At 46.2% G+C, this 27,187-nt stretch overlaps 1 protein-coding gene across 2 annotated transcripts in view; it reads left to right on the forward strand.

The window, feature by feature from the left end:
• The window catches only part of SDHC (succinate dehydrogenase complex subunit C), a 125,296-nt gene extending 99,517 nt beyond the window's left edge, over positions 1-25,779 (forward strand). For both annotated transcript variants that reach the window (XM_078670912.1, XM_078670911.1), the window contains exon 6: positions 25,076-25,779. In XM_078670912.1, coding sequence (XP_078527038.1) covers positions 25,076-25,180 — 105 coding nt within the window. In that variant the 3' untranslated portion in view covers positions 25,181-25,779. The remainder of the gene's footprint in view (positions 1-25,075) is intronic.
• The last annotated feature ends 1,408 nt before the right edge of the window (positions 25,780-27,187 follow it).

Consider the following 27,187-nt stretch of genomic DNA (forward strand, 5'->3'; position numbering starts at 1 on the left):
TTCTTAATAAATGGTGTGATGTATTCATGGAGTATAACTGCTTCCCACACCCTAACCTGCAACTTCTACCGGAAACGCTATATATGTGCTGATTTTGAAGGGGGTCCCTGTCTTGACCCCACATTAAGTGAGTCTTGGTGGGATCTCAAAATAAAACAGTTCATTGGTTATCATAAAGGGTTTGACCAACTGTATCATGAAATTATGACTGCAAGAAGAGTTAAGTAGATAGGTAGCACCAGGAAATCCAATGAGGGGTGTAGGAAGTGCTCCTTTTTGGCATGGTTACCCTCCACTTTTTTCCAGACTCTGCAACTTTGACTGAATGTGCATTGGGTCCCTGACAATCGGGTTTCCAATGCCTGCATTATATCCCAGAATTGTACCTTTGTTTCCACTGTTGACGCACCTCTGCCCCATATGTACACCCCTTGTAAAAAAAGAGGGTCTCTAAGGCCTGCAGCATGTATTATGCCACTCTTAGAGACCCCTCACCAAACACATGCACACTGCCACTGCAACCTGCGTGTTTTGGTGCAACAAAAAGTGAAGAGTCAACCTCGCAAACATCCCTGTGTGCTAGGCCTGCCAGCACAGCCGGAGGCATAGGCAAGTCACCCCTACAGCAGGTCTTAAAGCCCTAAAGGCAGGATACACTATACCTCTGGTGAGGGCATAACTGCATGAGCGGATCTTCCCTTATAGTGTCTAAGTCTGTTCTTAGACATTATAAGTTCATGGTAAAGCCATACTGAATACACAAGTTCTACAGCTCCATGATGGCTTCACCGAATCCCAAGACGCATGGTACCCAACATCTCAGATCAATGAGCCCACACTGATGCCAGTGAAATTGACTCCAAGGGCGCCTGAGAGGTGCACCTTGAAAACCTATCCAACCGCTAGTGTGAAGCGTACTGGTCTGCACCAGCCTGCTACTTCCAGATGGTCTGACTCCCTAAGGCTGTGCTCTTGTGGTTGAGAAACAAAGCCTGCTACGGGTGGAGGTGCTTCACACCTACCCCCAAGCAGGAACAGCATTTAAGGAAGGTGAGCCTAAAAAACGCTTTCTTCCCTTTGTTATTCTAGCCTGGGCCTCTCCAGCTAGTGAAGATACATGCCCCCTGACCAAGCCGCACTTTTGGTGGAAAGGTCGGTTGGAAAATTAGTAAGTAGGAGAGGTGTGTCTCCTCTCAGCCAGGACCACACCTAAGGTGTCCTAAGCTTACGTGACCCACCTCCTTTGAATATCCTCCAAATTGGTTGTGAGAATTTTAGCCAATAGGATCATGGGTTTGCCCCCTCCCCAAAGGGAGGGGACATACAAAGGGTGTGGTCACCCTAAAAGTAAGTAGTCTATTGATTGCTACCTCTAGTCCCTGAAATTCCTCTAAATTGAGTATATAGGGGAACACCTGATCCTTGATCCTTAGATTCCTGACGACCTAAACAAGGAGGAGGACTGAAGAGCCGTATAGTAGTGAAGACTCCGGATGACACTGACTTTGCCTCAGCCCTACCAGCCTATCTGCAGTCCTCGAAGGAACCTGCTTCAAAAAGCGACTCGTCCTGGAGGCCCTGTGAGCTCTGCAACCCTGGGAGGACTGCCTGCCTTCCCTAAAGACCAAGAACTCCTGAGGAAAGTGGCCCATAATTCTATTTCGAAGCACAAACATATCACCCCTTAAGGGTTTCAGAGCGCTGGAGCCGTTTGGGAGATTAAGTGAGCTATTGCCCAGTGTCATTTGATGCTGAGCTGCCGCAAATCATCAAACCGTGAGCCCAGCGCGCCATAGTAAGCCGCTCTGTCCACTGTGCCACACCTTTCCCTCCCTGTCCACAGAGAAATCAACAAGAAGAGTTGAACCACAGAACCAACCCCCGGACTCTCCTCTCCACCAGATGCCTTCGGCCATAGTCCAGGTAGCCCTGCTGTCATGCACACAAGTCCATCCTAGAGTGACCCCCCCTGGACTCCAGAATGACTCCTGCAACCTCAGCACAAAGAGATCCCCAACCGCAACCAGCAAGATTTCTCTGACTTCCAAAGACACCACTGTGCGCGCAACCCCCAACCTTGGAGAGCTCGACCGACGGTGTCTCCCGAGTTCCTCAGCACCCTAACTTACTGCCAGAGCCACCGGTTTCCTTCATCCAGCCTGCTGGTCTGAGCCTGAAGCCTTTGTTCAAGATCTTCAGTTTCTATTGCTATGTTTTGGGCGCCCGTCGCTGTGTTGGCACTCTGCATCCGGCCGCCTCTGTGCCGCTGAGGGTGTGTCTTTGGTGCTGCCTCATGGCCCCCTAGTGCTGGTCATAACCCCCGGATATTGACCCCCGACTCCGATTTTACCTACCTACAACTGGCACCACTTTGCGTGCCTCCAGTTTCCATTGACTAACATTGGGCTCAGTGACCGAATTTGACCTTATTACACAACATACTAATCCAGTGTTCGGGTTTTAGGGCCAACACTGGGCAAGGGCCAGGTAAGTGTAAAGACTGCACCATCAGCTGCACTGGAGCGGCCAGGTGCAGAGGTCATATTCGGTCGCTGGGCCCAGTTGCATGTTTGCTTTCCGACCCTAGGATAACATTGAACTGCTCGAAAAATGCACTGGGTTACCTTTTTATGCTTGAAAATTGTGATAGTGCAAAACTTATTTTACTGCAACCTAGTATCTTTGGTTCTACTTAATAAACATGTAAAAAGTAATATTTTACAAACAATTGGTCTCGGATTAAGTCACTGAGTGTGTGTAATCATTTCTTGCCTGAATGTGTACAAGAAATGCTTAACACAGCCCTCTGATAAGCCTAGCTGCTGGACCACGCTACTACAAAAGAGCATTTACTATTATTTACTTTAGCCTCTGTGAAGCCTCTGACTATACACTGGAATCTGTGCACACTATACCTTACTTTGTTATAGTATATACAGAGCAGGTTCCCTACAAGAGGGGCTTCTGTTTTGATTTTTCAATACACTCAAATGGTTAAATACGTACTATTGACTCCATCGAACATGCAATTTAGTGGTGTCTGCTCAGGAGGCAATCTTGAAGTCGTACAGCTTTTTTTTGTTGTTTTTGTTATAAACCCGAACAATTTTTTTATGCGGAATACACACCCTAATTATAAGAGAAGAGCTATGAGCTCAAAGGTACAATGTGGACTTCGACAATAGGTTTGCCACCCTTGAGTCAGTAAAGGAAACAGACCAAGTCATTCTAAATAGGGGAATACTTAACTCCCCAAAGAAGGAAGAAATATCCCCAGGTTCAACATTGTGTAACGTTGCTCAATGGTATTCAGCTACAGATAAGCTGCTAATTGCTAATCCCCGGGTACTTTTGAATGTACAGCAATATCTTGGCATGTTGCAAGCTTGGCAAACAAGTTTTCCTCCAAGAACTGGCATAATTGTACTAAGCTATCTCAGATTTCTTTTTTTACAAGAGACATTGCAAGTAGAGAAGATTGTCTTTGATTGATTTTTTATCTTTTTCTAGGACTACATCCCTGTCTGACGCTGGGAGCTCGAGGGGGAGGGGGGGGGGGTGGACTTGTTCTAGTATTGACTATGTCACTATTGAAATATTGATAATTTTATAATAATACATTTTATGTTTTTCGATTTGGTGTAGTCGTCGCACTGAATAAATAATTTGGATACCTTTCTCCAGAGCAGTTCAAATGATATCTTCCTAAACTGATCTGGGGACTTAAACATCATCAGATACCCTCTTCTTCTAAAGAGGTGTGTGGTTTAACTAACACGCAGAACGAGAGATTAAAGCTCTTTCATCACATGCAGAGCAAGAGGTTAAAGCTCTTTCATCATTGCCCTCATGGCTAAGCTTTGAGTACAACTTAATTACTCCAGTATTGGAACTTTCATAGATGCACTTGTTTGAATTATTCCCCATCATGATAGGAGTCCCTGGTATTTAAAATAGTAGTAGTAGTAGACTTAGTATAAGTAATAATACACTGATAGGTATAGACAAGAAAGGCCTAGGCCTCTCAGTTTATTAACCTATCATGGCCATTATTAAAAAAGAAACAAAGTTCTGCTTCGACCAATCCGCATCAGTCACCCTCTAGAACCCTCCAGAGAGAAGGTCAGCACCTCAGATTATCTACTCCCCGTTGTGCTAAGGGAGTCTCCTCCTGAGCTCTGCTTAGTTTTCTCTTCTAAAGGACATTGTAACCTTGGAGGTGTACAAGGAGGGAAGGAGCCACTTGTGATGTTTCTTAACTCAGTTTTATTTAAGGTTTAAACAACAATTATGGTTCCAGGACGTTCTGGGTGGTTTCCGTTTTGGGGACGTCGGAGGTCTTCCTTGTTCTGCTCTCTCCGTCGAGCCCGGGTCCACAATAAAAAAAAAAAGAAAAGGTGGCAATTACTTCACTGCCGGGTTTTTTAACGATCTACAGGGGAGGGAGTGAGGGTAACTTATAGTGAGGAGGGGAACACAGAGATTCCGTCACCAGCACTTGCACGAGCAATTAAGAAGACCACTGTGAATGTGAGGTGCTCAAAAGTAAAGGTGCCCCGGTCCCTCCCGCTCCTTCAGCTACCCTGTCCCCCCCCCCCCTTATTAAAGCGTAGCAGGTTATGTAGACGACCCCGTACCTGCCTGAGCCACGCTTCTTCCTTCGCGTGGCTGGGCGAAGCGTGGGTTCGGTGGCCTCCTGGCTTCTCCCTCGGCGGGGCTTCCGAATTCCCTTCTCGCTTCGGTGTTCCGTTTTCGGGTGGCTTGGTCTCGAGTCCGCGAAGTCTCCAGTCTGCTTCGGCGTCCTCCGTCGCTCCTGCTCCACGTCTGCTTCTCGTCCAGGTATCCAACTCTCCACGGCACAACAGCTACTCAGCGTCTTCCGGGTCCTCTTTTTCTCTGACGCCGGGCTCAAGGGATAGGTTGGCGTCCTCTGACGTCAGTGGGTTGTCCTCCGAACCAGGGAAATCCAGGCTTCCCTTAAAGGGACAGGACCAGTCCTGCAGGGGAGACGGCAAGTCAGTCACGGGGGACGATAGTGGTGTATTCGTGACCCGGTGACAGACATTTTCCTGATTTCCTGTCAGGAAAGTACTTTAACTTCATTATATTGACATTAATGGAGTGGATTTACTTATTTGTTGGTGGATTGCTAAATCTGTCTGAACTATGGCTGATAAGACTAAGAAGGCTCTATTTAGAGAATGTGCCACTAGTTTGAAGAGAAGGCTATGTAGAGGACCCTCATAAAAACTACACCTATTTTTTTATACCCTTCTCATAAGGCTACAGACTGCAGAATTTGTCGTACATTCTCAATCAAAACCCTGGGGGATCTTTTAATTTGGCTTCAAAAATTAAAAACTAGGTCTGATCCTGGTTCAGATTCAGAAAGTGAGCAGTCAACCTCCTCTAAAACTTCTAAAGTCCCTTGAAAAAGAGCCAGGGATCCTTCACAGTCCGATAAGGAACCTGTCAAAAAATGTGCCAAGCAGTCCTCTCACGAATCTTCCTCTGAGTGCCGTAAAGGCTCTCACAAAAAAGAGCAGGTACCTAAGACTGTTTCTGAGCCAGATACACCTCCAGCTCAACTTAAATTGACATTCAAAAAACCCTCTTCTGACAAGCAATCAGAGAGTTCTCATGTGAAGGAGAGTGTTTCAACCATTTCGTCGACGAGAGGCTGCACTGAAGGCACGTCGACAACTTGTTCTATGGCTTTCATTGTCAACGACATCGTTGACACAGGGTCCAATTTCGTTGACCGACCCTCTGATACCTAAGGAGAAAGCATTGTCTACGGAGCACTCGTCATCGACGACAAAACCGATGTTGGCACCGTCATCATTGAGGATTGACGAAGATGTCGACGAAACTACAGCGGTCGACGAGGCAGTCATCGTCGTCAAGCATGCCACCGTCGACGATATCCTCGTTGAAGAAGCCATCCACGAAGGAGCAATCACCGGCGTCGACGAGATCTCTACCGTCGACGAAACCGCAACTGTCGACGTAGTCACAACAGTCTACAAAGTCATCATCGTCGACGACCGAGGCAAAATCTTTGGAACTGAAGACCTCGTAGTCGACACAGTCATCGGCGATAGTTGTGTCTATGAAGAAAAATCACTGGAAAAGACACAGGATGTGGAAATTACACAATAGCACACTTCACCCAGTAGAATTACACCTCTATTACCACCTCCTCTACTGGAAGGGGATGATGAAGATTTCGAGCCAGATAGTGGTCTGTTTGGAGACGCTTATAGTCCATCAGAATTACACGTTAAGTGTCAGCCATGTGATGATGAGGAGGATGATCAACAATGCTATGCTCAAGCCTATTTTATGCAGCCTGCACAAGGACATCAGCAGTCTCATGAAGAAATAGTTCCTATGCCCTCTGCATTATCTGATTTACAGTTCATGCTACAAGATTACAGGCAACGCTCCACCGCCCGGCCAGCCAATAGACCTCCGCCATCCCAGGTCACATCACCTATACGACTAAATACTCCTGCTGTGTTATCGGTCCCTAGTACTCCACAAGCTGTTCCTCTCCAGGAACCAGCCTATTCAAATGAGGAATGGGAATTGCATGAATTGCATGACACAGCCTCAGATTGGGTTGTACAGAATGTCATCGCCTGTCTCTCCACCATAAGACATTGGGGGATTTCACAACTTGTTGGAGCGTGCAGCGAAAAGATTTGCTATACCTATGCCATCCAAACAAGCTGACTGCTTTTTATACTATTTTAAAGAGCCTTTTCGAAAGTCAGTCCGTGCTAGTCCCATAATAGTTTATATTTGGGATAAAGGTATTGGGATCATGAAGAACCCAGCCCGTGCCAGCGGTATTGCCATGTCTTGATAATAATAATAATAATAAGGAAGCTTATAAAGCGCCTGGTTATGCCCATCGGCGTGTACCCGCGATGTAGTCAGTGAGATCCTAGAGCCCCATGCCCAGATTAAGACGTCCAGGCCTATCAATGAAGGAACAAGTATGTTTTAAGCTCCCTTCTAAACCTGGTCTCAGAGGGTTCCAACCGAAGCTCGAGAGGGAGTTTATTCCAGCTCCTGGCCGCCAAGAGCCGGCAGGATCTACCACCCATCCTAGCCCTCTTGACTAGGGACAACCAACAGGCCAGTCCCAGTAGATCTAAGGGACCGTACGGGCCTGTAGACAATGATGAGATTCTGCAAGTACCTAGGACCAATGCCTTGGGTGATGCGGTGGCAAGTACAAAGGGCCATAAACACAATTCTCTTTCTGACAGGGAGCCAGTGAAGAGCATCCAAGGCCCTTTTGGAAGCAGCCCTTCTCGGTAGCCTAAGGACCAGCGGAGCCGCCGCATTTTGCATCACCTGAAGCCGGTTAAGACTTTTGACCGTGGCACCCAGATACAGTATATTGTCATAATCTAACAAGTGCATGCACTAGCGTCAGGACACCAAAGCAAGTCCCCACCACACGTCTGATATGAGGTTCAAATGTCAGATCAGAGTCCACCCATACGCCCAGGTTCTTAGCTTGGGCGCACGGCATAGGGGCTGGACCTAAGCTGGATTGCCACCATGCCGATGACCACACAGACGCCCCCCCCCCACCACCACGAGCACCTCTGTCTTGCTACCGTTCAACTTCAGGCAGTTGTTGGACATCCAGGAGGCAAGCTCCTGCATGCACACTCTGAAGTTGGAAGCCGCCAGACCCGGTGCCCGCGATAGCGAGATAACCAGCTGCGTGTCATCGGCATATGACACAATCCTGATTCCAAAACCCTCCACTATACTCGCCACTGGAGATACATATAGGTTAAATAGGGTGGGGCTCAGGGCAGAGCCCTGAGGCACACCCTGATCCAGTTTCATAGCTTTGGAGTAGTTGGAGCCCTGCCTGATCTGAAAGCTCCGTTCCGTTGGAAATGATTGTATCCATTTTAGCGCCGCGCCTGAGACACCGCCCTTGTTCAGACACTGCAGCAAGGTGTAGTGTGCTACAGTGTCAAAAGCGGCACTCCGGTCCAGAAGGATGAGAGCCATTATTTGCCCCTCATCTGCTCCCTGCCTAATGGCCTCCGTGGCCATTAGTAGAGCTGACTCCGTAGAGTGAAGTGACCGAAATCCAAATTGCGTGGGGTGGAGAAGATTAGCTTCTTCCACATGGGCCATGAGCTTTAGATTTACAGCCTTCTCTGCCACTTTCGCCAGATACGGTAACAGCGAGATAGGGCGGAGATTATCCAATTTCGCAGCGCTAATATTGGGTTTCTTCTGAAGTGGAAGAACCACAGCCATTTTCCAGTTATCGGGCACCATGTGCATACTAAATGATACATCTAAAAGATGCCTGATATAAGGCTCAAGAATGGCAATACTCTCCCCAAGCAATTGTGGTGAGGCAGGATCCCTGGGTGAGCCAGACTTTATAGAACTGCAGATTATGCAGAGCGACTCAGGGGGAGGGCTGATAAAACTATCCAGCCTCTGATTTTCCCCAACACCTCCGATTGGTTCCACAAATTCTGCACCCGTTTTTTTTGGCTCCCGGAAAGGAAGAGTATATTTTCTCCACTTTCTCTGAGAAGAAAACTGCGATACGTTTGCAAGATTACACTGAGCCTTCCGTGGGAATAGCAGACGCTGTTAGTGAGGAAATCTCCTTAAATATCTTGAATAATTCCTTAGTGGAGTTTCCTGCTGCACCAATTCTCTCTGCATAGTAAGCGGCCTTGGCCCGTCTGATAAGCCCATGGTACTTTCTCCGCTTTTTGGGGATATTCCAACTTGGCTTGACTAAGAAAGCCTTATCATCCATTATCTCTCCAGATGTTTACACTCTGTCCTAGCCAGGCGCAAATCGTCATTGTACCAAGGTGCAGATTTCTGTGGTCTATTCAACTTTTTATTCTGACGTAGCGGTGCTACACTGTCTAGGGCTTCTCTTATGCATCTTTCTAGACTGAAGTAGACCTTTTCGACGTCGGTACCCCCCGGAGACCCTCCTCGGACCAGGGCTTCATTAAACTTCATCTGTGAGAAGCCTGCCCATTTGCGACACGGGTGGTTTAGCACAGGTTGCTCGGGGGCTCTAGGTTCTGGGATCTTTACCACAAATGGAACAAAGAAGTGGTCGGACCAGGGGATAGGGATGGGACCACAGATGACGCCTCAGTGTGCCTCACAGGTCACCCAAAACCAGACTCTGTGGTAATGCAGGCCGCCCAACGACGCTCCAAAAATCCTGTGGCGCCTTTATCTGCACCCCCAGTCAGAGAAGGCAGACGTCTGGATTTAATTGGCAAAAGGTTCTCTGCAATGTCTCCACTAATGGTTAAGCCTGCAAATTCCCTGGCGATTCTAGGGCCCTATGATCGCCAAATGTGGTCGGACATTGCCTCATATATCGACCAGCTGCCGGAAGATGTGAAGGAAGAAGCAAAAAAGATTCAACATGAAGGAGAGAGGGCTTCCAATGAGATAATTGATTCAGCTATGGATGTTGCTGTGACTGGATTCAGGCAACTGGCTGGATCTGCAGTTTTGCGCAGACAGGGATGGCTCAAAGCCTCCTCTGTTCGTCCAGAGGTACAAAACTAGATATGACGGGGAAGATCTTTTCGGTAGGCATGAAAACCATCAAGGCAAGTCATTGGGGACGCTGCAATTCAGAAAAGTTTTTTCGAGGTTCTAGAGGATGAGGACAGCCATCCTACAGAGGAGGTATCAGCAATACCGCTACCCAGCATACTCTTCGACATCTCAGAAATACCCGCCTCAGTACCAACACGGGCAGCCACCTCAATAATCCTACATCAGACCAAATAGGGGGAAAACACCACGAGCTGGCAAGGATACTAGCCGTTGGCAATGATACACCACAGGCTTCGGCTCCATCTTTTCCTTCCTCACATTTATGTCTAACTCCTCATACCTGCCTAGGAGGCAAAATCTCTCACTACCTCAACCAATGGCAGTCCATTAGTACGGACCAGTGGAGCTTTCGTCTAGTACAATTCGGGGACACACAGGAGTTTATCCAGAAACCAGCTACACACTTCCTCAAATCTCCGCCCACAGTCATCTCAAAGCACTTCAGCAGGAGGTCAGAAACATGCTTCAAAAAGGAGCAATAAAAAAGGTCCCATTATCCAGCAGGGGCACAGGTTTCTTCTCCCATTTCTTCTTGGTCAGAAAGAAGTTAAAGCAGTGGAGACCGATTTTGGACCTTTCGAAACCTAAATCTATTTTTGAAGAATCAATTGTTCCGAATGATGGCATTGCAAGAGGTGCTGAAGCTCCTACATCAGCAAGATTTTGAGACAACCTTAGACCTCCAGGATGCCTACTTTCACATCTCTATTTATCCAAAACACAGAAAATACCTGAGATTTGTGGTAGCCGGATGCCACTACCAATTCAGAGTACTTCCTTTTGGTCTGAAGTCGGCTTCCAGGATTTTTACCAAGTGCCTGGCTCCAGTCTCCGCATTCCTCAGACAATAGCAACATCAAGTCTTTCCATATTTGGACAACTGGCTGATCAAGGCTCCGTCCCTAGGAGCAGCAATAAAGTCCACAAACGTTTGCACACTCTCTTCAAGAGATTGGGTCTTACCATCAACCTACAAAAATCCAATCCAAATCCGTCCCAAATATCGTCTTCCGAGGAGCTCATTTAGACATAGTCTCCTTCAAGGCGAGTACTGTGGACGAACGTCAACAGCGACTTCTCAATCTGGCAAATTCCATCAGAATATAAGTCTCTTTCGGCCTGATTTTACAAATCCCTTTTGGGAATGATGCCGTCTCAAGATGCGCCCAATTCAAGAAGAACTGGACAAGCAGTGGGTCCAATCAAGAGGATCCTTTGACGACAACATCCACGTAACCCCACGCCTGGTGAAAGGCCTAGGGTAGTTGATAGACAAAAATCATCTGTCCATGGGGCTTTTCTTGCAACAAGTACCTGCTCTGCTAGTGGTGACAACAAATGCGTCCTTGGAGGGATGGGAGGCTTATCTCCAGAAACTTTAAGTAAGTGGCAAGTGTAATCAAACTCAATCCCACATAAATGTGCTAGAACTGAAAGCGGTGCATCTAGGCTTACAGGCATTTCATCCCAGAGTTCACAACTCATCTGTGTTACTCCGGACGGCCAATACCACTACGATGCAAGGCGGCACAAAGTCTCGCCAACTCTCCGGAGAGGCTCAGTTCTTATGGGAATGGACCCTAGCTCATGGAATCCGCTTCTGAGCAGAGCAACATCCCGGGACGTCAGAACACGATTGCAGACACTCTACGCAGGTTGACAACATTGTGTCACGAATAGGAGATCCACTAACAAACGCTACAGGACATATTTCGTATCTGGGGCAGGCCAGAATTGGACCTGTTTGCAACTCACCAGAACCGCAAATGCCGGTACTATGCAAGTTGGCATCCTCAACAGGGGTCATGGGGGAATGCCTTTTCAATTGCATGGTCTGGCATCTTTGCCTATGCCTTTTCTCCCATTCCTCTTCTCCCAAGAATTCTGAGGAAGATGAGAACCTAACCATGCAAGTTGATACTCCTCCCTCCGGCGTGGTCACATCGGCACTGGTATACAGAACTGCTTCTTTTATTGCAGGTTCCACACCTTCGACTTCCAGATTTCCCCAATCTTCTGACCATGAACCAGGGCCAGATCCTTCACCCAGATCTCAAGAACTTGCATTTGTCCGCATGGCTCCTGAATACAATGAGTTCCAACACCTGAACATTTCTAGTGAGTGTGGAGATGTACTAGCCAAGGCGCGGGCGTAGAGTACCAACAAGACTTACCGCCTCAAATGGAAGTGCTTCTGAATCCGGTGTCATCAAGAGAACATACACCCACTGTCCTCCTCTTAGGAACACGTCTTACCATACCTCTTATAACTAGCAACGTCAGGCTTGTCTCACAATTCGATAAAGGTTCATTTAGCGGCCATTTCCCGATATAGAAGATCACCACCTTCTCCACCTCTGTGGTCCTCTAGAGTTATAAGAGAACTTCTCACAGGACTGTTTCGAATGTTTCCTCCGGTAAGACCTCCAATGTGGCAATTGAACACTGCCCTCTCGTAGTTAATGAAACCCCCGTTCAAACCAATTCACACAGCGTATATAAAGTTCCTGACTTGGAAATTGGCTTTGCTCCTTGCCTTGACATCTGCCAGAAGGGTCAATGAGATTCAGGCCTTTGTAATAGAGGAACCCTTTTTGCAATTTAAAATATATGGAGTTCTGCTATGCACAAATCCGAAGTTCATTCCCAAGGCCCCTCTGATTTCCACCTAAACAAACTGGTGGTACTTAAAACTTTCTTCTCGAATCCAACGACATGCAGAGTGGGCTCGATATTTACTGGATGTCAGGCGTTGCTTACAATGTTATCTACATAACACTCGGCCTTTCCGCGAAAGATCTCAATTGTTTGTCGCATTCCGTGCACCAAGAAAAGGTTTCCCGTTCTCCAAACAGAGTATATTTAGATGGATTACAAGTGGCATAACATTTTGTCCTCACAAAGCAGGAAGACATCTATCTGCAAAAGGCCGAGCCCATTCCACGAGGGAGGTGTCGACATCTGCAGCTTAATTTGCGGTAGTGCGCTTCCAGACATCTGCAGGGCTGCAACGTGAAAGAATAGACACCTATTCACCCGGCACTACTACCTGGACTCAGCAATACTAAATGGTACGGCAGTGGGTCAAGCAGTACTTTGCCATATGTTACACTAAGGTGAGCCACCCCTGTATGCCCTCCTACCGCTTCTCTGTATCACATTTCCACATGATTAACCGTTTACCAGGCTGCAGTTTACAGGACTTTTTGTATTAATGAGTTCTATTATTGTCATCTCGTATATTATTTGATGACTGCTTGCAAGTCTTACAGATACATATTTCAGTTAAGCTCTAAGATTATGGTAAATGTGCTACCATCTGCTTGCTATTCTGATTCAAGCATGTGAATCTATGAAAGTTCCAATACTGGAGTAAGAAACAAGTTACTTACCTGGAACTATAGTTCTCCCGTATTGGAAGCTTTCATAGATTCACATGCAACCCATATTCCTCCCCGGGGGCGTTGCACCACATTTTGTGGGCATAATTGTGTTAGCTCTTGTGCTTGAAAATCTGAGGTGCTGACCTTCTCTCTGGAGGGTTCTAGAGGGTGACTGATGCTGATTGTTTGAAGCAGAACTTTGGTTCTTTTTTAATAATGACCATGATAGGTTAATGAACTGAGAGGCCTGTGCCTTTCTAGTCTATACCCATCAGTGTACTATTATTTATACTAAGTCTACTACCACTATTTTAAATACCGGGGACTCCCATCATGACGATGGGGAATGATTCAAGCACATGACTCCATGAAAGCTGCCAGTACTGGAGAACTATAGTTACAGGTAAGTAACCTGTTTCTTATGGCCGATGTTTATTGTATAGCAGCGATATGCTGCTACCCACTTCTATTGGACAAGGTGCTAAGAGTACTATTGATCATATATTAGTCTCAGTTAAACCTAAGACTCTCCCTATTTACTTTAGTGTTGAGGAAAACTGTGTAAGCAACCATAACCCAGTAGTGTTTACTGTATCAATGCACTTACAACACCAGTTGGAGCTACCTAGGATATTAAATATCGTAGCAGATAGGCAGAACGGGGATCCATCTAGCTTTATAACATCCCAAATTGTTAACGGATATCATTTTATGACCTGCTTAGACCTGGAAGTGGATCGTGATCGTATTAAGTCTCATGAAGGTATCTTAAACGCAATAAATGTACTCTTAACAAGGAGTAAAGGGTACCGGATCTTCAAGCAAGGGATTGTTTGATTTAAAGAGTGCACTAGTGCAAAAATTCACTTGCACCCTAGGGACAGACTCTTCATTCAGGCTTGTAGAGACAGATACAAAAAGGTCTTACTCATTAGGAAAAGTGTGCTACAGGGAAAGGCATAGGCAAACTGGAAACAGACATGTCCCACTTTTGGAAATCTAGAAATATGCCTTTTCTTAAGGACAATCTGGCCCCTAAAATAGACTGCTCTAATCCGGCTAACGTATGGGTTTATCACTTCACATCTACCCTCAACCTCCCAAGAATCAGTGGTTCTGGACCCAATGTAAATCAAATCTAGCAGCTAGATCCCATTTGTATCAGACTTGAAGCGGTAATTAGAGCTCCAGATAAAAGTTCAAAGAACAAGGCCCGGGCCTGATAGTGTTCTTCCGGACATATGCAAATACTTATCTCTGTGGGCTTCTTTGCTCACCATGGTCTTAAATGCGGCAGGTGCTGGGCACATCTCTCCTTTTTGGTCAGACACAACTATTGTTCCCATTTTTAAGAAGAGATCTAAAAGTGACCTGAAATGTTATCGACCTGTAGCTCTCCTAGACTCACCGTAAAACTGCTTGGAAGGGTTATTCTGGAGAGATTGGAACAATGGGCAGAAGGAAAACGCAATTCTGACCAAAGTTTATTTTGAATTTAGGAAAGAGTTGGGCACAGTGGAGCAGTGCCTCAATCTGAATCATTTGGTGGCGAAGTATACAAGGGCGAAGGAGAGGAGTCTACACGTGGGCTTCATGGATCTGAGCAGTGCTTTTGATCCAGTAAATCATCATAAATTATGGCACTTTATGCACTTGCTTGGCGCACAAAAGGACGTAATTTCCCTACTGGCTCACATATACAACTTACCTGCCAGGATGCATTTTAGACCATCTGGGTAACTAACACTGCCCTTCAAATTAAGGGTTTTGTGTTTGTCCCCTTCCGCTTTCTCTATACATAAATGGTGTAGACATGAAGCTCCAATCCGTAGGTACAGATGCTCCGAGAGTTTACCCACGCACTGTTTCCATATTGTATGCGGACATTGCAGTAATACTATTGTAAACCCCAGGTGCTCTGCAACATCTCTTACATTCCTTAGGATGTTTTTATCTTTTATCCTTCCAAAATGTGAATATTGCAATATCATGTTGTAATATCCTGTATAATTTGTATGCCTTTTTAGGTTTTGCCTGGCGATCCGCTGCGCAGCAGCGTTCGCGCAGGCGAAAACTTTTGTTTACCAGTATGGGGCTTTGTCCCGCCCCTCTGTTACATTGGCTAGCTCCATAAATGGAGGCTAGCCATTGGAACAGAGATATGTCCGTCATTGTCAGAGGCGATTCGTGGGCGTTCCGTAGAATTTTTCTCTTTTTGCCCACGTCATGCGGCGGTGGGCGGGGGTTTTTTTTTTTTTACTTCGGCATCCTTCGTCACACCAGCCGGACGGCTCTCCCTGTGAGGACGCAGACCCGACCCGCTCCCTAGTCCGAGCCGACTCCCGGAGGTAAGTTTTTTAATTTTCCTACACGTTACGTACCGGCCCCACTTGTAAATGCTTGTTTAATGATACTGTGCAACGTTCACGCCCCTTTTGGGAATACCGCCACTGTCTAAAGATAGCGCCACTTTAAAGTGACTTTGCCCCTCACACACACCGTCATCTGTGAAAGACATCAAACAATCACAGACGCTTATCTCGGGCCATCTGCAGAGCCCGCGTCCTCGGAATGCAGCTCCTGTGTGGCATCCGTGAACTTCCTGCTTTTTTGCTCGCACTGCAGCAGCTTTCCGAAGCTGCCTTCACTCGCTGCTAGTTGGTCCAAACAGTTGGCAGACGTGGCTTTTGTCTTAATATTTGCACAAGTTCCTCAGAAGCATGTTTGCGTCTCCGTCGCTGCCGCAGCCGATTACCCTGATCCAGGCGAGCTGTTAACTGAAGCTGGGATCTCTCTCCGTGCATAAATGTGTATAACTTGTGACTCGACTCGCCTCGCCTAAACTGTAGCTCCGCCGCAGCGTCACTCGCCACAGTGCGCAGGCAAAAAGTGCACCCTGGTGCTGAATGTGTCCGAAGGCTGCGAAATGTTGCAGTAGCTCGACGATGAACAGAAAAAAAACAGCTATCGTCCTTAGTACACGTGAAGGCTCACGACTCCGCTTTAAAGCCAGAGTAGGAGCACTGTTAGTGATATAATCACCCATTGTGCTATGAGAACATGACCCAAATCACGCGCTCACGCGCCCCAAGTTCTTTTCCACACTTTTTTCTTTTCTATTTTTATGGAAGCGGGCTTCTCCCACCTAAGCAGAATATGCCTCCGCACCCACCCCCCCTGGCAATTAGCATGTTAATTCATTTCACCAAATTGCCTTTAGACTGCTATTAGGTGTGGGCTGGTTGCCAGATTTCTTTTGTAATCCCTCACTCTTATGCATTCCTGATACATCAAACACACAGTCCTGAATGACATTTAAAGAACTGTCTGTCTTCCCTCTCTTTGTGCTGATAGTTAAAACAAAGCCGCCGTCTGTCCTCTCGATGGGATTGATAGCAGCGCGCGGCTCTAACAGCGTGCAAGCGTATTCTCTCGTATGTAGCGCTGACTTACAAAAAGGACAACACAAATGCAGAGAACTACACCATTTTGCCAAAAAACACGCACACTGAACATCAGCCTATTTTGCCTCGACATCTCAAGCAAAAAGCCTGTGCCCATTAAATGAATACACGGTTGAGACAAAATATTTTAAACGGGTTTGTAGCGCTGTAGTTTAGTTTGCCCTTGATTTAACACGTTAACTATTGCCAGACACTTATGGCCCTGCTCGTGAGGCTGAATAAGCGTGTGTTGATGGCCACGGAAGGCTGATGCATCAGCGTTTCAGGGGGCAGAGGGGCCATTGTTTGGTACTTCCTGCCCCAGGGCTTGGGGCTGGTCATGCTTCCTGCCCCAGGGTAGGAGGCTGCATCCGTGGATTGTCTCTGTCACAGACCCTCCCACCTCGTGACGCAGGAGCTAATGTGATGTCTGCAGAACAGCACGAGCCATGAATTCCAACCATTTATATAGTACAGCCAACAGCACATTCATTCACTATCCAGGGGTAGGCGTGGTTAGGTTACATAGAGTGGCTCAGAGGCTTAGCCAGTGTGTAATGGGCCCTCTGTTGAATACAGCAATAATAAGGGATCAGTGGGCCTCTCAGCCCTTTGGGCTCCGGTGCCGCTGCACCTGCCGCACCAATGGAAGCTACGCCACTGGGCTCGCTCCTTTCATGTCTTTACATTTTAACTAAATGGCAATAGATGTCCAGCACGGAAAGGGGAGAAGGCTAAGCCCGGTAGTTACATGTGCATAGCGCCAAACCGCAGTAGGAATGGAAGCTTAGCGCATTATGTAGCTGGTCGCCTTCCGGACCATGCGCACCTGTGAAGCTGCCAATCGAATTGGTTTGAACACTTAGTATGTTTTGGAAAATTGTATTAAGTGCATATGTCAAAATAACAGGGAAGACAGACATTTTGTTTGGCTTTAATTTGTAAATCTTTGTTAATTTGCTTTCGGGTGTGCTCCTCGCCTGCATGTTCCCTGCTTCCAGTTACTGTTGTCTTTCAGGACCTCCTAGTGCCAGTCCTGTGTTGGGCCGAGTCATGGCACTTTGCCTCAGCGAAGGATCCTCCTGTGTAAATGTTTGACCTTCCACTGAAGGATGCGTGCCAGGCCTTGCTAGGGTTCTGAGCTAGAACCGTTCTAGGTCTTGCTTTGACTGTTCCACCGATCTCAGAGTCTCTGGGGTCGCAGGATTGGGGTGTTCTGGTGTGTGAATGGGTCATGTGTATGGGGGGGCGCAAAGATGCCAGCGGGCCAATCATGTGCGACACCTTCAGGAGTGCTTAGATTCTTGTATTAGCGGAGGAAGCGAAACTACAACTCCCAGAATGCAGTTTGAGTTCAGTGAAAGGAAGCACTTCCTGACGGTGTCACGCCAAATGTAGGCATTTGGAAGGCGTGTACGTGAACTTCGCATGCTCAAGTGGCCAGTTCTCTTTAATGCATTTCACATTATTTTCTAGAATTAATGTTGGGGGGGATGAGGAGGCGCGGTTCGCCTATGTCCTTCTGCTCAGTATATGTAATTGTGAACATTCCTGACTAGTGTATTTTAAACTTAAACTGTGGTATGTAAGTATCTGTAAGCGAGCAGATGAGCAGACATAGCAAGGTGCGTGTGATTTCGAAGCACGCGTGCAGCAGTCTGGGGTACATAATGCTAAGTGGAGATTTGTGGTCCAAAAGTTCCATTAGAGCTGCAGATGGCCCGAGATTCTTCTTTCCAGATGTGCCTCGCACTTGAGCATCAGGCGGAGGCGCTGACGTCAAGGCCCGTCCATTGTGGGATTAATGCTGGATATTGTTGCCAGGCTCCTCCGGCTCCTAATCTCAGGCCACGGGTCCCGGCAGGAGTCATTACAGTAATGGATGTTTATTGCCGTTTTTAATTTGTGGAAAGTGTGGGATTGACTCTCTTTTGGATAACAGTCAAATTCCAGCACAACGAAAACATCTAACAAAGAGAGTCTGATGGGCTGTATTTTAATGTTCTGTCCGGTACAATAGGTCTCACATTTGCGAGAGATTAAGCTATTGGCAATGTAAATGACAATGCCATTTATTTATCTGTTTTCAAAACCAACACATAAATAAAAATGTTGTCATTTACAATGCCAATAGCTCTAACTTTTCCAAAGGCGAAACCGTTGTTGTAATTACAATGGTTTTTACCAATATGCATCAATAAACGTACTTGCCTAAGGATATTCTTTTATGGTTTATTAAGCACATAAACCCAATAAAGATTCGATGATGAGTTGCAGAGAGTGGGAAGTGGCATGTCTGCAACTGCATTTGAGTATTACTTCCTTGCCTAGGGTACAGGACAAGGAGGATTTATGGTCCTCCTGATGCACAATATGAATGCTGCAGCCTGTTGCTTGAAGGACATCTAGTATGTGGGGGTGAACCATGTTTCTGTGAAGAAGAGCATCATGCTTGTGGTAGGTGACAAGGTCTTTGATGTCTGGTGTGTGCAGTACAGTAGATCGAATGTTAATAAGCACGAGCTGGAGGTCAGTTCTGTTTGGTGGTGTATGGTAGTTGGTGGCATGTACATGAAACTGGGTTGGTGTGCGAGTGCTATGTGAGAGTCTCTTTTGTCTAGATCTGGGAGTGATTGGGGGGATTGGTAGTGTGCGGTGCTGGGTGAGACTCATGATTTATGTAATAAAGTAGACTGACATAGTTGGGTTGCAGTGGGCAGACACTCCCCTTGGCCTTGATATCACTGCACCTGCTGAGCAAATAGCTACATTCCTGTCTGGTACCTATGGAATCGATGATGAGAGAGGACCTACTGATCCCAGCAGAAGTAACTCCTTGGAGCAAATAGCATGCCTGCTGTAAGCTCTGTACCAGCATGTTCACTAGAGGTTTGAGAGAAACCCTTGCACACAGTTGACCAGTAATGAGCCAGACCTGGTCATAAAAATCCTTTCTGATTTGCAGGAGCCCACGTCTGAACTCGGACTGTATTTCGACAAGTGGTGCACAGTACTACCACCGGTAGAGCTCTACCAATCAAGAACGAACTCTTTCTGAAAACCAGGGCAAAGCGCCATTGTGGAAATGATTCCTTTCCCCCGCATTCATTAACACAGCCAGCTCTCTAAGCTAGTTAATATCTACTAACTGCTGCAAGCATAGCCGCGTTTTACTCTTCAGCTCTGACCTGCAACCTTCTAGAGAATGAAAATATTTAGGACATTTACAAAAGAAGAACCTACCAATGGAAGCTACCTTCCACATTAAGCAAACCTTTCCTGCATAGAGCTTTTCTATATATTGTTTGGTCTCTTTAGCAGCCTACATGAACGTGTGGAGCCCTCTTTGGGTTTAGCTTTTGAACACCCACTGCTGTAGGGAAATGAAGTTTATCAAAATAGTCTAGCCTTACTTACCAGCACTAACTTTCAAGTACTAGTCGACCCCATGAACAATGGCAAGTTCACCTGATATTTATTTGCCAGTTTCCTACTTTGAAAACAACCGTCCCAACACACAGAGCGCTATCCAACACTTTTACCGTTTCCCTGTTCAAATTGGTTTTCATAGTTTTCCAAAACTATTTTGTATGGATGTGTAGTTAATTTTGCTTGAACATTTTAGTGGTAATTGCTAATGTGCGTTTTTGTGAACTTGATTAGAAGTATGCGCTTTTTATATGCCTTTTGATTTGTCCATTCTTACACCTTTCTAAAAGTAAGTCTGAATCTTGTCCAGCCCTTCCACATGCGCCGCTGATGTTCTAGATACTTCTGCCCTCTTCTACTGCTTCAGACTATTATCTTGTTTGGAATCTTTATTTAGTACCCTTGCGTTTTTAGGTCTCGCCTGTCGATGCGCATGCGCATCGAGCAAGGCGAGAGTATTGGGACTTATCCGCTCTTTATCCACACTGCAAGGAATCGTGGCGATTCCTTGCAGTGCCCGTGACTTTTAAGCTCAATGCGCATGCGCATTGAGCTTAAAAGCGCGTGCACGTCCGTCTTTGTTTACCCGCTCCGCCCCCTCCCCGCCGTCTCGCATTTCCCCCTGCCGCATCAAAGGCTTTCACGGCCGGCCGGCCATGCTTTCAGTTTCACGACCGGCCGGCCGTGTCAATTACATTCCAAAGCCCGCTCTCCCTGCTCCGCCCCCTGCTCCGGCCGAGACGCATTTCTCCTCCCTCCTCCCCCCTCCTGGGTCAGTTTCACTTGCCACCCCTACAGCCTGTCCTTTACACATTGACATTTCTTTATAAACACTTTCCTTTAAAAGACTAACTCAAATTATGCCTGAAGAAACATCTCATTGTAACACATTGAAATACTTTATAACACAGTCATAAAAGCAAAAACCTGCTTTTACTTTAGCTTATGAACAAACTCCTACTCTTCCATTAACAATGCCTTTCACACAGGCACACGCACATGGCATATTAGGTGGCAGAGAAGCAGAGATTTCGAGGGTGTACTTTAGGCCGATTTTGTTTTTATGTTGCCATCTCTCTGTATTTTGGGAAGTTGGGAAATGTGTGAAATGTTTACGGCAAACACTTGGATGGCACAGAGGCCCATATTTAAAAACAAGAGATCTCTGAAGGTCCACCCACAAAATCAGTGCCCCTAGTTTAACCTCACATACATTCTCTCTCATTCGCCCCCTCCCTCCTCTTGCACGCGGGGTCTCTACTTCTGCTCGGCTTGATTGTAAATCTTTTTCTGCGGACTGCGCGCCGCCCGCAGGTACTCAATGATGTCTCGCTTCACCACGGACACGGGTGCCAGCGTCTGACGGGCTTCCCATCCGGGTCAACCAGAAACTTCTCGAAGTTCCACTTGATGTCATTCACCTTGAGGTTATCCCAGAAGAGACGATTGGTGGGATTCCCGAAGCTGTAGCCAACAGGCGGGCAGGCGTTCTGCAAGGAAGACAACGTAGGAATGTTTATGAATATATTCATTGTGGGCCGACCAGAAATAGTGTTTCCTTCTGGTTAAACCATTGCAGTGTTGCATTTACTGATGGCTTTGCTGGGTCAAAGTGTGACCAGGAACGCTGCTGCTCCATGTTGTACACTGCATATTTTAGTAAGTACAACCTTGTTTTTAAACCTAGCAAAAGGAAGCAGTGTTTTGTGAGGAGATTCTTGTATTTGTGGGCATGGATGCTAGCTTCCTTTCAATGCCTTTCTGCGCCTCCTTGGAGGAAAAGATTCAGCTACCTGCATATTACATTCGTTCTGCTGCTGAGGCTAATTGCTGTCTCATAATCTCTCTGCATTGATGTGTTTTAGCAGGAAATGTATATATGCCGGACCAAACTGTACATTATGTAAGCATGCTGCTCCACCTGGCCATTTTCTAGCATCAGCCGGGGTTCATTTAAATGACAATAGACTTTTGATAGTTTTGCTTGGCTACCTGCTATTTTGTATTACACGCTCGTTGGGCTTGGACCTCCTTATGTGTTGTGTTCGATTTTTAACATCATTATTCTCCTTTTAAAATACACCTTTCCTTGCATTGGTTCTGTTTTAAACCTAATGGCTGTTAATTATATATATTTTTTTCTACTTATTTGATTTTAAAATTAAATCGCACTTTCCTTTGGCTTTGACGTTTTTAAACATGAGCATTTGCACTATTTTTATGATAGAACACGTAGCCATGAACCGGCCCACTATGGCATTGTTGAACACCCGATTGCGCTTGTACAAGAGAACATGGCATGCCGGTATCTCACTCACGTTTTCACAGGTCACACGTAATTTTAATATGAGACATCCCATACCGTAGCCATCCTCACTCACCCTCACCCTCACTCACCCTCACCCCCTCACCCTCAACCCCTCACCCTCAACCCCTCACTCTCACTCATCCTCACTCACCCTCAACCACTCACCCTCAACCCCTCCCCCCTCACCCTCACCCTCACCCCCTCACCCTCCACCCTCACTCACTTTCAACCCCTCACCCACCCTCAACCTCAACCTCAACCCCTCACCCTCACTCACCCTCACCATCACTCACCCTCACCCTCACCATCACTCACCCTCACTCACCCTCACCCTCACTCACCCTCACTCACCCTCACTCACCCTCACTCACTCACCCTCAACCCCTCACCCTCACTCACCCTCACTCACTCACCCTCAACCCCTCACCCTCACTCACCCTCACTCACCCTCAACCCCTCACCCTCACTCACCCTCACTCACCCTAACTCACTCACCCTCAACTCCTCACCCTCACTCACCCTCACTCACCCTCAACCCCTCACCCTCACTCACCCTCACTCACCCTCACTCACTCACCCTCAACCCCTCACCCTCACTCACCCTCACTCACTCACCCTCAACCCCTCACCCTCACTCACCCTCACTCACCCTCAACCCCTCACCCACCCTCACTCACCCTCACCGTCACTCACCCTCACCGTCACTCACCCTCACCCTCACTCACCCTCACCATCACTCACCCTCACTCACCCTCACTCACCCTCACTCACCCTCACTCACCCTCACTCACTCACCCTCAACCCCTCACCCTCACTCACCCTCACTCACTCACCCTCAACCCCTCACCCTCACTCACCCTCACTCACCCTCAACCCCTCACCCTCACTCACCCTCACTCACTCACCCTCAACCCCTCACCCTCACTCACCCTCACTCACCCTCAACCCCTCACCCTCACTCACCCTCACTCACCCTCACTCACTCACTCACCCTCAACCCCTCACCCTCACTCACCCTCAACCCCTCACCCTCACTCACCCTCAACCCCTCACCCTCACTCACCCTCAATCCCTCACCCTCACTCACCCTCAACCCCTCACCCTCACTCACCCTCAATCCCTCACCCTCACTCACCCTCAACCCCTCACCCTCACTCACCCTCAACCCCTCAGCATCACCCTCACTCACCCTCAACCCCTCACCTACCCTCACCCTCAACCCCTCACCCTCACCCTCACTCACCCTCAACACCTCACTCGCCCTCACCCTCACTCACCCTCAACCCCTCACCCTCACTTACCCTCACCCACCCTCACTCTCACTCACCCTCACTCTCACTCACCCTCAACCCCTCACCCTCACTCACCCTCACTCACCCTCAACCCCTCACCCTCACCCACCCTCAACCCCTCACCCTAACTCACACTCACCCTCACTCACCCTCACTCACCCTCACTCACCCTCACCCTCACTCACCCTCACTCACCCTCACTCACCCTCACTCTCACTCACCCTCACTCTCACTCACCCTCACTCTCCCTCAACCCCTCACTCACCCTCACTCACCCTCACTCACTCACCCTCACTCACCCTCACCCACCTTCACCCTCACTCACCCTCACTCTCACTCACCCTCACTCACCCTCACCCTCACTCACCCTCACCCTCACTCACCCTCAACCCCTCACCCTCACACAGTGCAATAGGTCTCGGAGCATTTGAGTTAGAGCTTTTAGATTTGTTTATGGCTTTTTTTATTTGTAATTCTTTAGCATTGGCTACAGGAAACAAAAATGCTAAAGATTTACAAAAAAAACCCATAAACAATTCTAAAAGCACTAACTCTAATGCTGCGAGACCTATTGCATTTCCAATGCTTGTTTTTAAATGGGTTTGGTATGAATTATTGTGTATGTGTGTGTGTGTGTGTCTGTCTGATACTTTGTGTGTGTACAGGATTTAACACCTAGCCTTTTTTGCTGGCCAGAATTTGTAACATTGCATGTTTAATGCTTTTGCTCTTTCCGGTTTGGTGTTCCCCTTTGGGCAAGTATCTTTTGGCTTGTGTTCCCGAGAGTGAGAGTTCAACAATGAGCAGGTTTAGAGGTGCCAGTCTTTATGTGCTTCCTTTTTTTTATTTTTTTATTCTGGTTTTTATTTTCATTAACAACTTCGGCAAAAAAGTCAGGTTGTATACAATGACATCTTACAGTTAGCATACATAACCACAACAACAAATCACATTTGGCGCCTGTATAAATTTGGCTGATTGCGGTCATTACATCGGACAATCTCTTTAAACCAATCCCTGTACATACATTATTATTCATCTTCAGAGCTGTCTTCATCACAGTCTGGTGGTGGCTCACATACATTCCCCCGGTATTTATTCCACGCTCCCCATATTTTGATCCATTTCTGGGGGCATCTCCGGCTTCTGCATTTTCTGAGAAATCTTAGTGAGCAATTTTGGCCGCCAATTTGCTTTGAAATATTGATAAAAGATTGTATTTATTGACTTTTTTAATGCTGCAATATGCAAATTTCATATATATTAAATTTAAGTGGGCACAATTTATACAACTCTCCAATACTATCTATGCTTCTGTGGTCACAGTATTGTTCAAAGGAATGCATATATCATTGAATATCCACATTACAGAATAATGTGCATCGGGCTAGGGGTGATACTTTGAACACCAAATCTTGACATATATTACATAATAGGAACTAGAATGTACTGGCGGCTTGTGTTAAGGTTTTACGATTTTAGAGCAATACAGATTCATGTGCGATAGTGTTTATATTTTCCACCCTGTATTAATTTTCTTCCATTTTCTTGTGTTTTCCCCAGGCATGGGATCTTGGAAAGGGTTTCAAGATACCCCAGGTGTACCAGTCGGGAATCATTGTCTTGGCTCTCACCCTCCTGTCAACTGCTGGCCTTGCCTCGTTATAATGAGGCGAATTCCTCAAAAGCAGCACCTTGCATATCAGAGAGCAGAACCCTTTAAGAATGAGTCCACTTGAAAGGAAATACAGCGATAAAGAGTTTTCATTGAATTTGAATGAGTAATTTATCTTATTTTAATCTGCGACCTGGCTTTCCGTCCCAGCTATAGGTAAACGCTTGTGATTGTTAGGAAGTTGAAAATGAGAGATTCAGGGATGGCCTACAGCAGTCCGAATGCCTAGGCCAACCACCGTCAAACAGTTTAGTGATGGTGCTTAGCCGTAAAATAGTGGGAAATTTATATAACATAGCATGTGCTGTCACATAACTGTTCTAAAGCCTAATTCATGGTTAAGCCATTGCTTTCAAACTTATTAGGATCTGTGTACATCCTTGTCCCACTGGGCTTGGGTTTTGCTCTACTAGTATCTAAACTCTGTTGGGCATAGGGGGGTACAAACTTGTTATAGATCTTACTCTTTTTACAGTTTACATCATCATTTTTCTAAGGACTCCACCTGCTGTGACATAGTGCACTTGTACATACACACTAGAACACTGCTGTCTTATGTAAATGCTCCAAGAGATTAAAATGACAAAATAGATTTAATGCAGTTGCTGGTTTTTACTATTTATAGTTTGCTAAAAGTGGCTATGGATTTTGTTTCTTTAATGATTTCAGAGCAAATGGTTTACAATGATAATCGCATGTAACCTGCTGAATTTCACTACTATATGGGAGTGCCACTGGGTCTCACCTTCAGGCTTCCTTTACTGTGTAGCCACAAGGTGCTAAATATTTGATTCTCTTCCTTCAGGTGGTTCATACCATGGTTTGCTGGACTGGGTGAAGATGTCCCGCTCATCGAATATGCCTAGTTAGAGTTGGCTTGTAGAATGTAATGGCCAGTAGATTCTGTTGTTAACAGAAAGAAATGCACTCTTTTTTTTCTTTGCCCTTGAGGTTACTGTTTCTTTACCCCATAGATCGAAAACGTTGGACCTCGGGTTTTGTTGTCGCTTCAGTGCATATGTGACAATTTGTATTGCATTGTATACCAGGTGATTATTACTAATAGAAACACTTAAGGATACTTTGTTTGCAGCACACAATAGAAACATTGTCACATGCATCACTTCAGAAACATAAAAATATTGTTGCATTTAGCATCCAAGTCCTCCAATAAATATCTTTCTACTTTGCTTCCCGTTCACTGTTTGCATGGAAGTCTGTCTGATAATCAAGGTGATGCAATGGAACATTAATTGACTGTGACTAGTACTAGTGACTGTAGGATACACCCAGGTCTCCCTCAGTTTATGCCTGATTAACATCATCATACGGACAGAAAGGTTTCACAGAACGTTCATTGTCTGCTTAGAACTGCACCATTGAACTGGTGATTGTACTTCAGGCACCGATAGAAACAATGGGTACACTGTTGGCTCTACTTCCTGGGTGTTGGAGGATTTAGGAATGTCCTCAGATCACTGTATGTGTGGGCATATTCGGAGGACAAATTAACTCTAGTAAGTTTGGTGCAGAAGTTGCAGAAGCACCAGTGCTCGGAGTGATGTGTACTTCACAGAATTAGTTGGTGGCACTAGTTAAGTTACAAGAGTTCTGTTTCCTGTGCCGATCCCCACGTTTTTTGATCTAGTCAAAGTCTCTTGAGAGCAAGACAGTTGTTTTTCTAATTCTGCTGATTGAAAGGTCCTTCTGGACTAATAAATCATTTACTACAACTCATTTTTTTTTTTTTTTTTTTTTTTTTTTTTTTTTAGTTCAAGAAAATTTTATTTGATAATAACAAGAGAGAAAACCAGGTGTCAAAACAAAGTACAATGTGATATCAAGGCAAAGATTCTGAGCAGAATAATACGATCATACAAATGTAAGCATTATAATAAAAGAAATCTGGGTAAAAAAGAAAACACGGTAAGCAGAAAATATGAAAGGCATAAAAACATTGGAAAGAATTAAAACAAAATGGTACAATGAAGGATAAGTGG

This window comes from Lissotriton helveticus, chromosome 12 (genome assembly GCF_964261635.1).
Source record: "Lissotriton helveticus chromosome 12, aLisHel1.1, whole genome shotgun sequence".
Classification (NCBI taxonomy): Eukaryota; Metazoa; Chordata; class Amphibia; order Caudata; family Salamandridae; genus Lissotriton; species Lissotriton helveticus.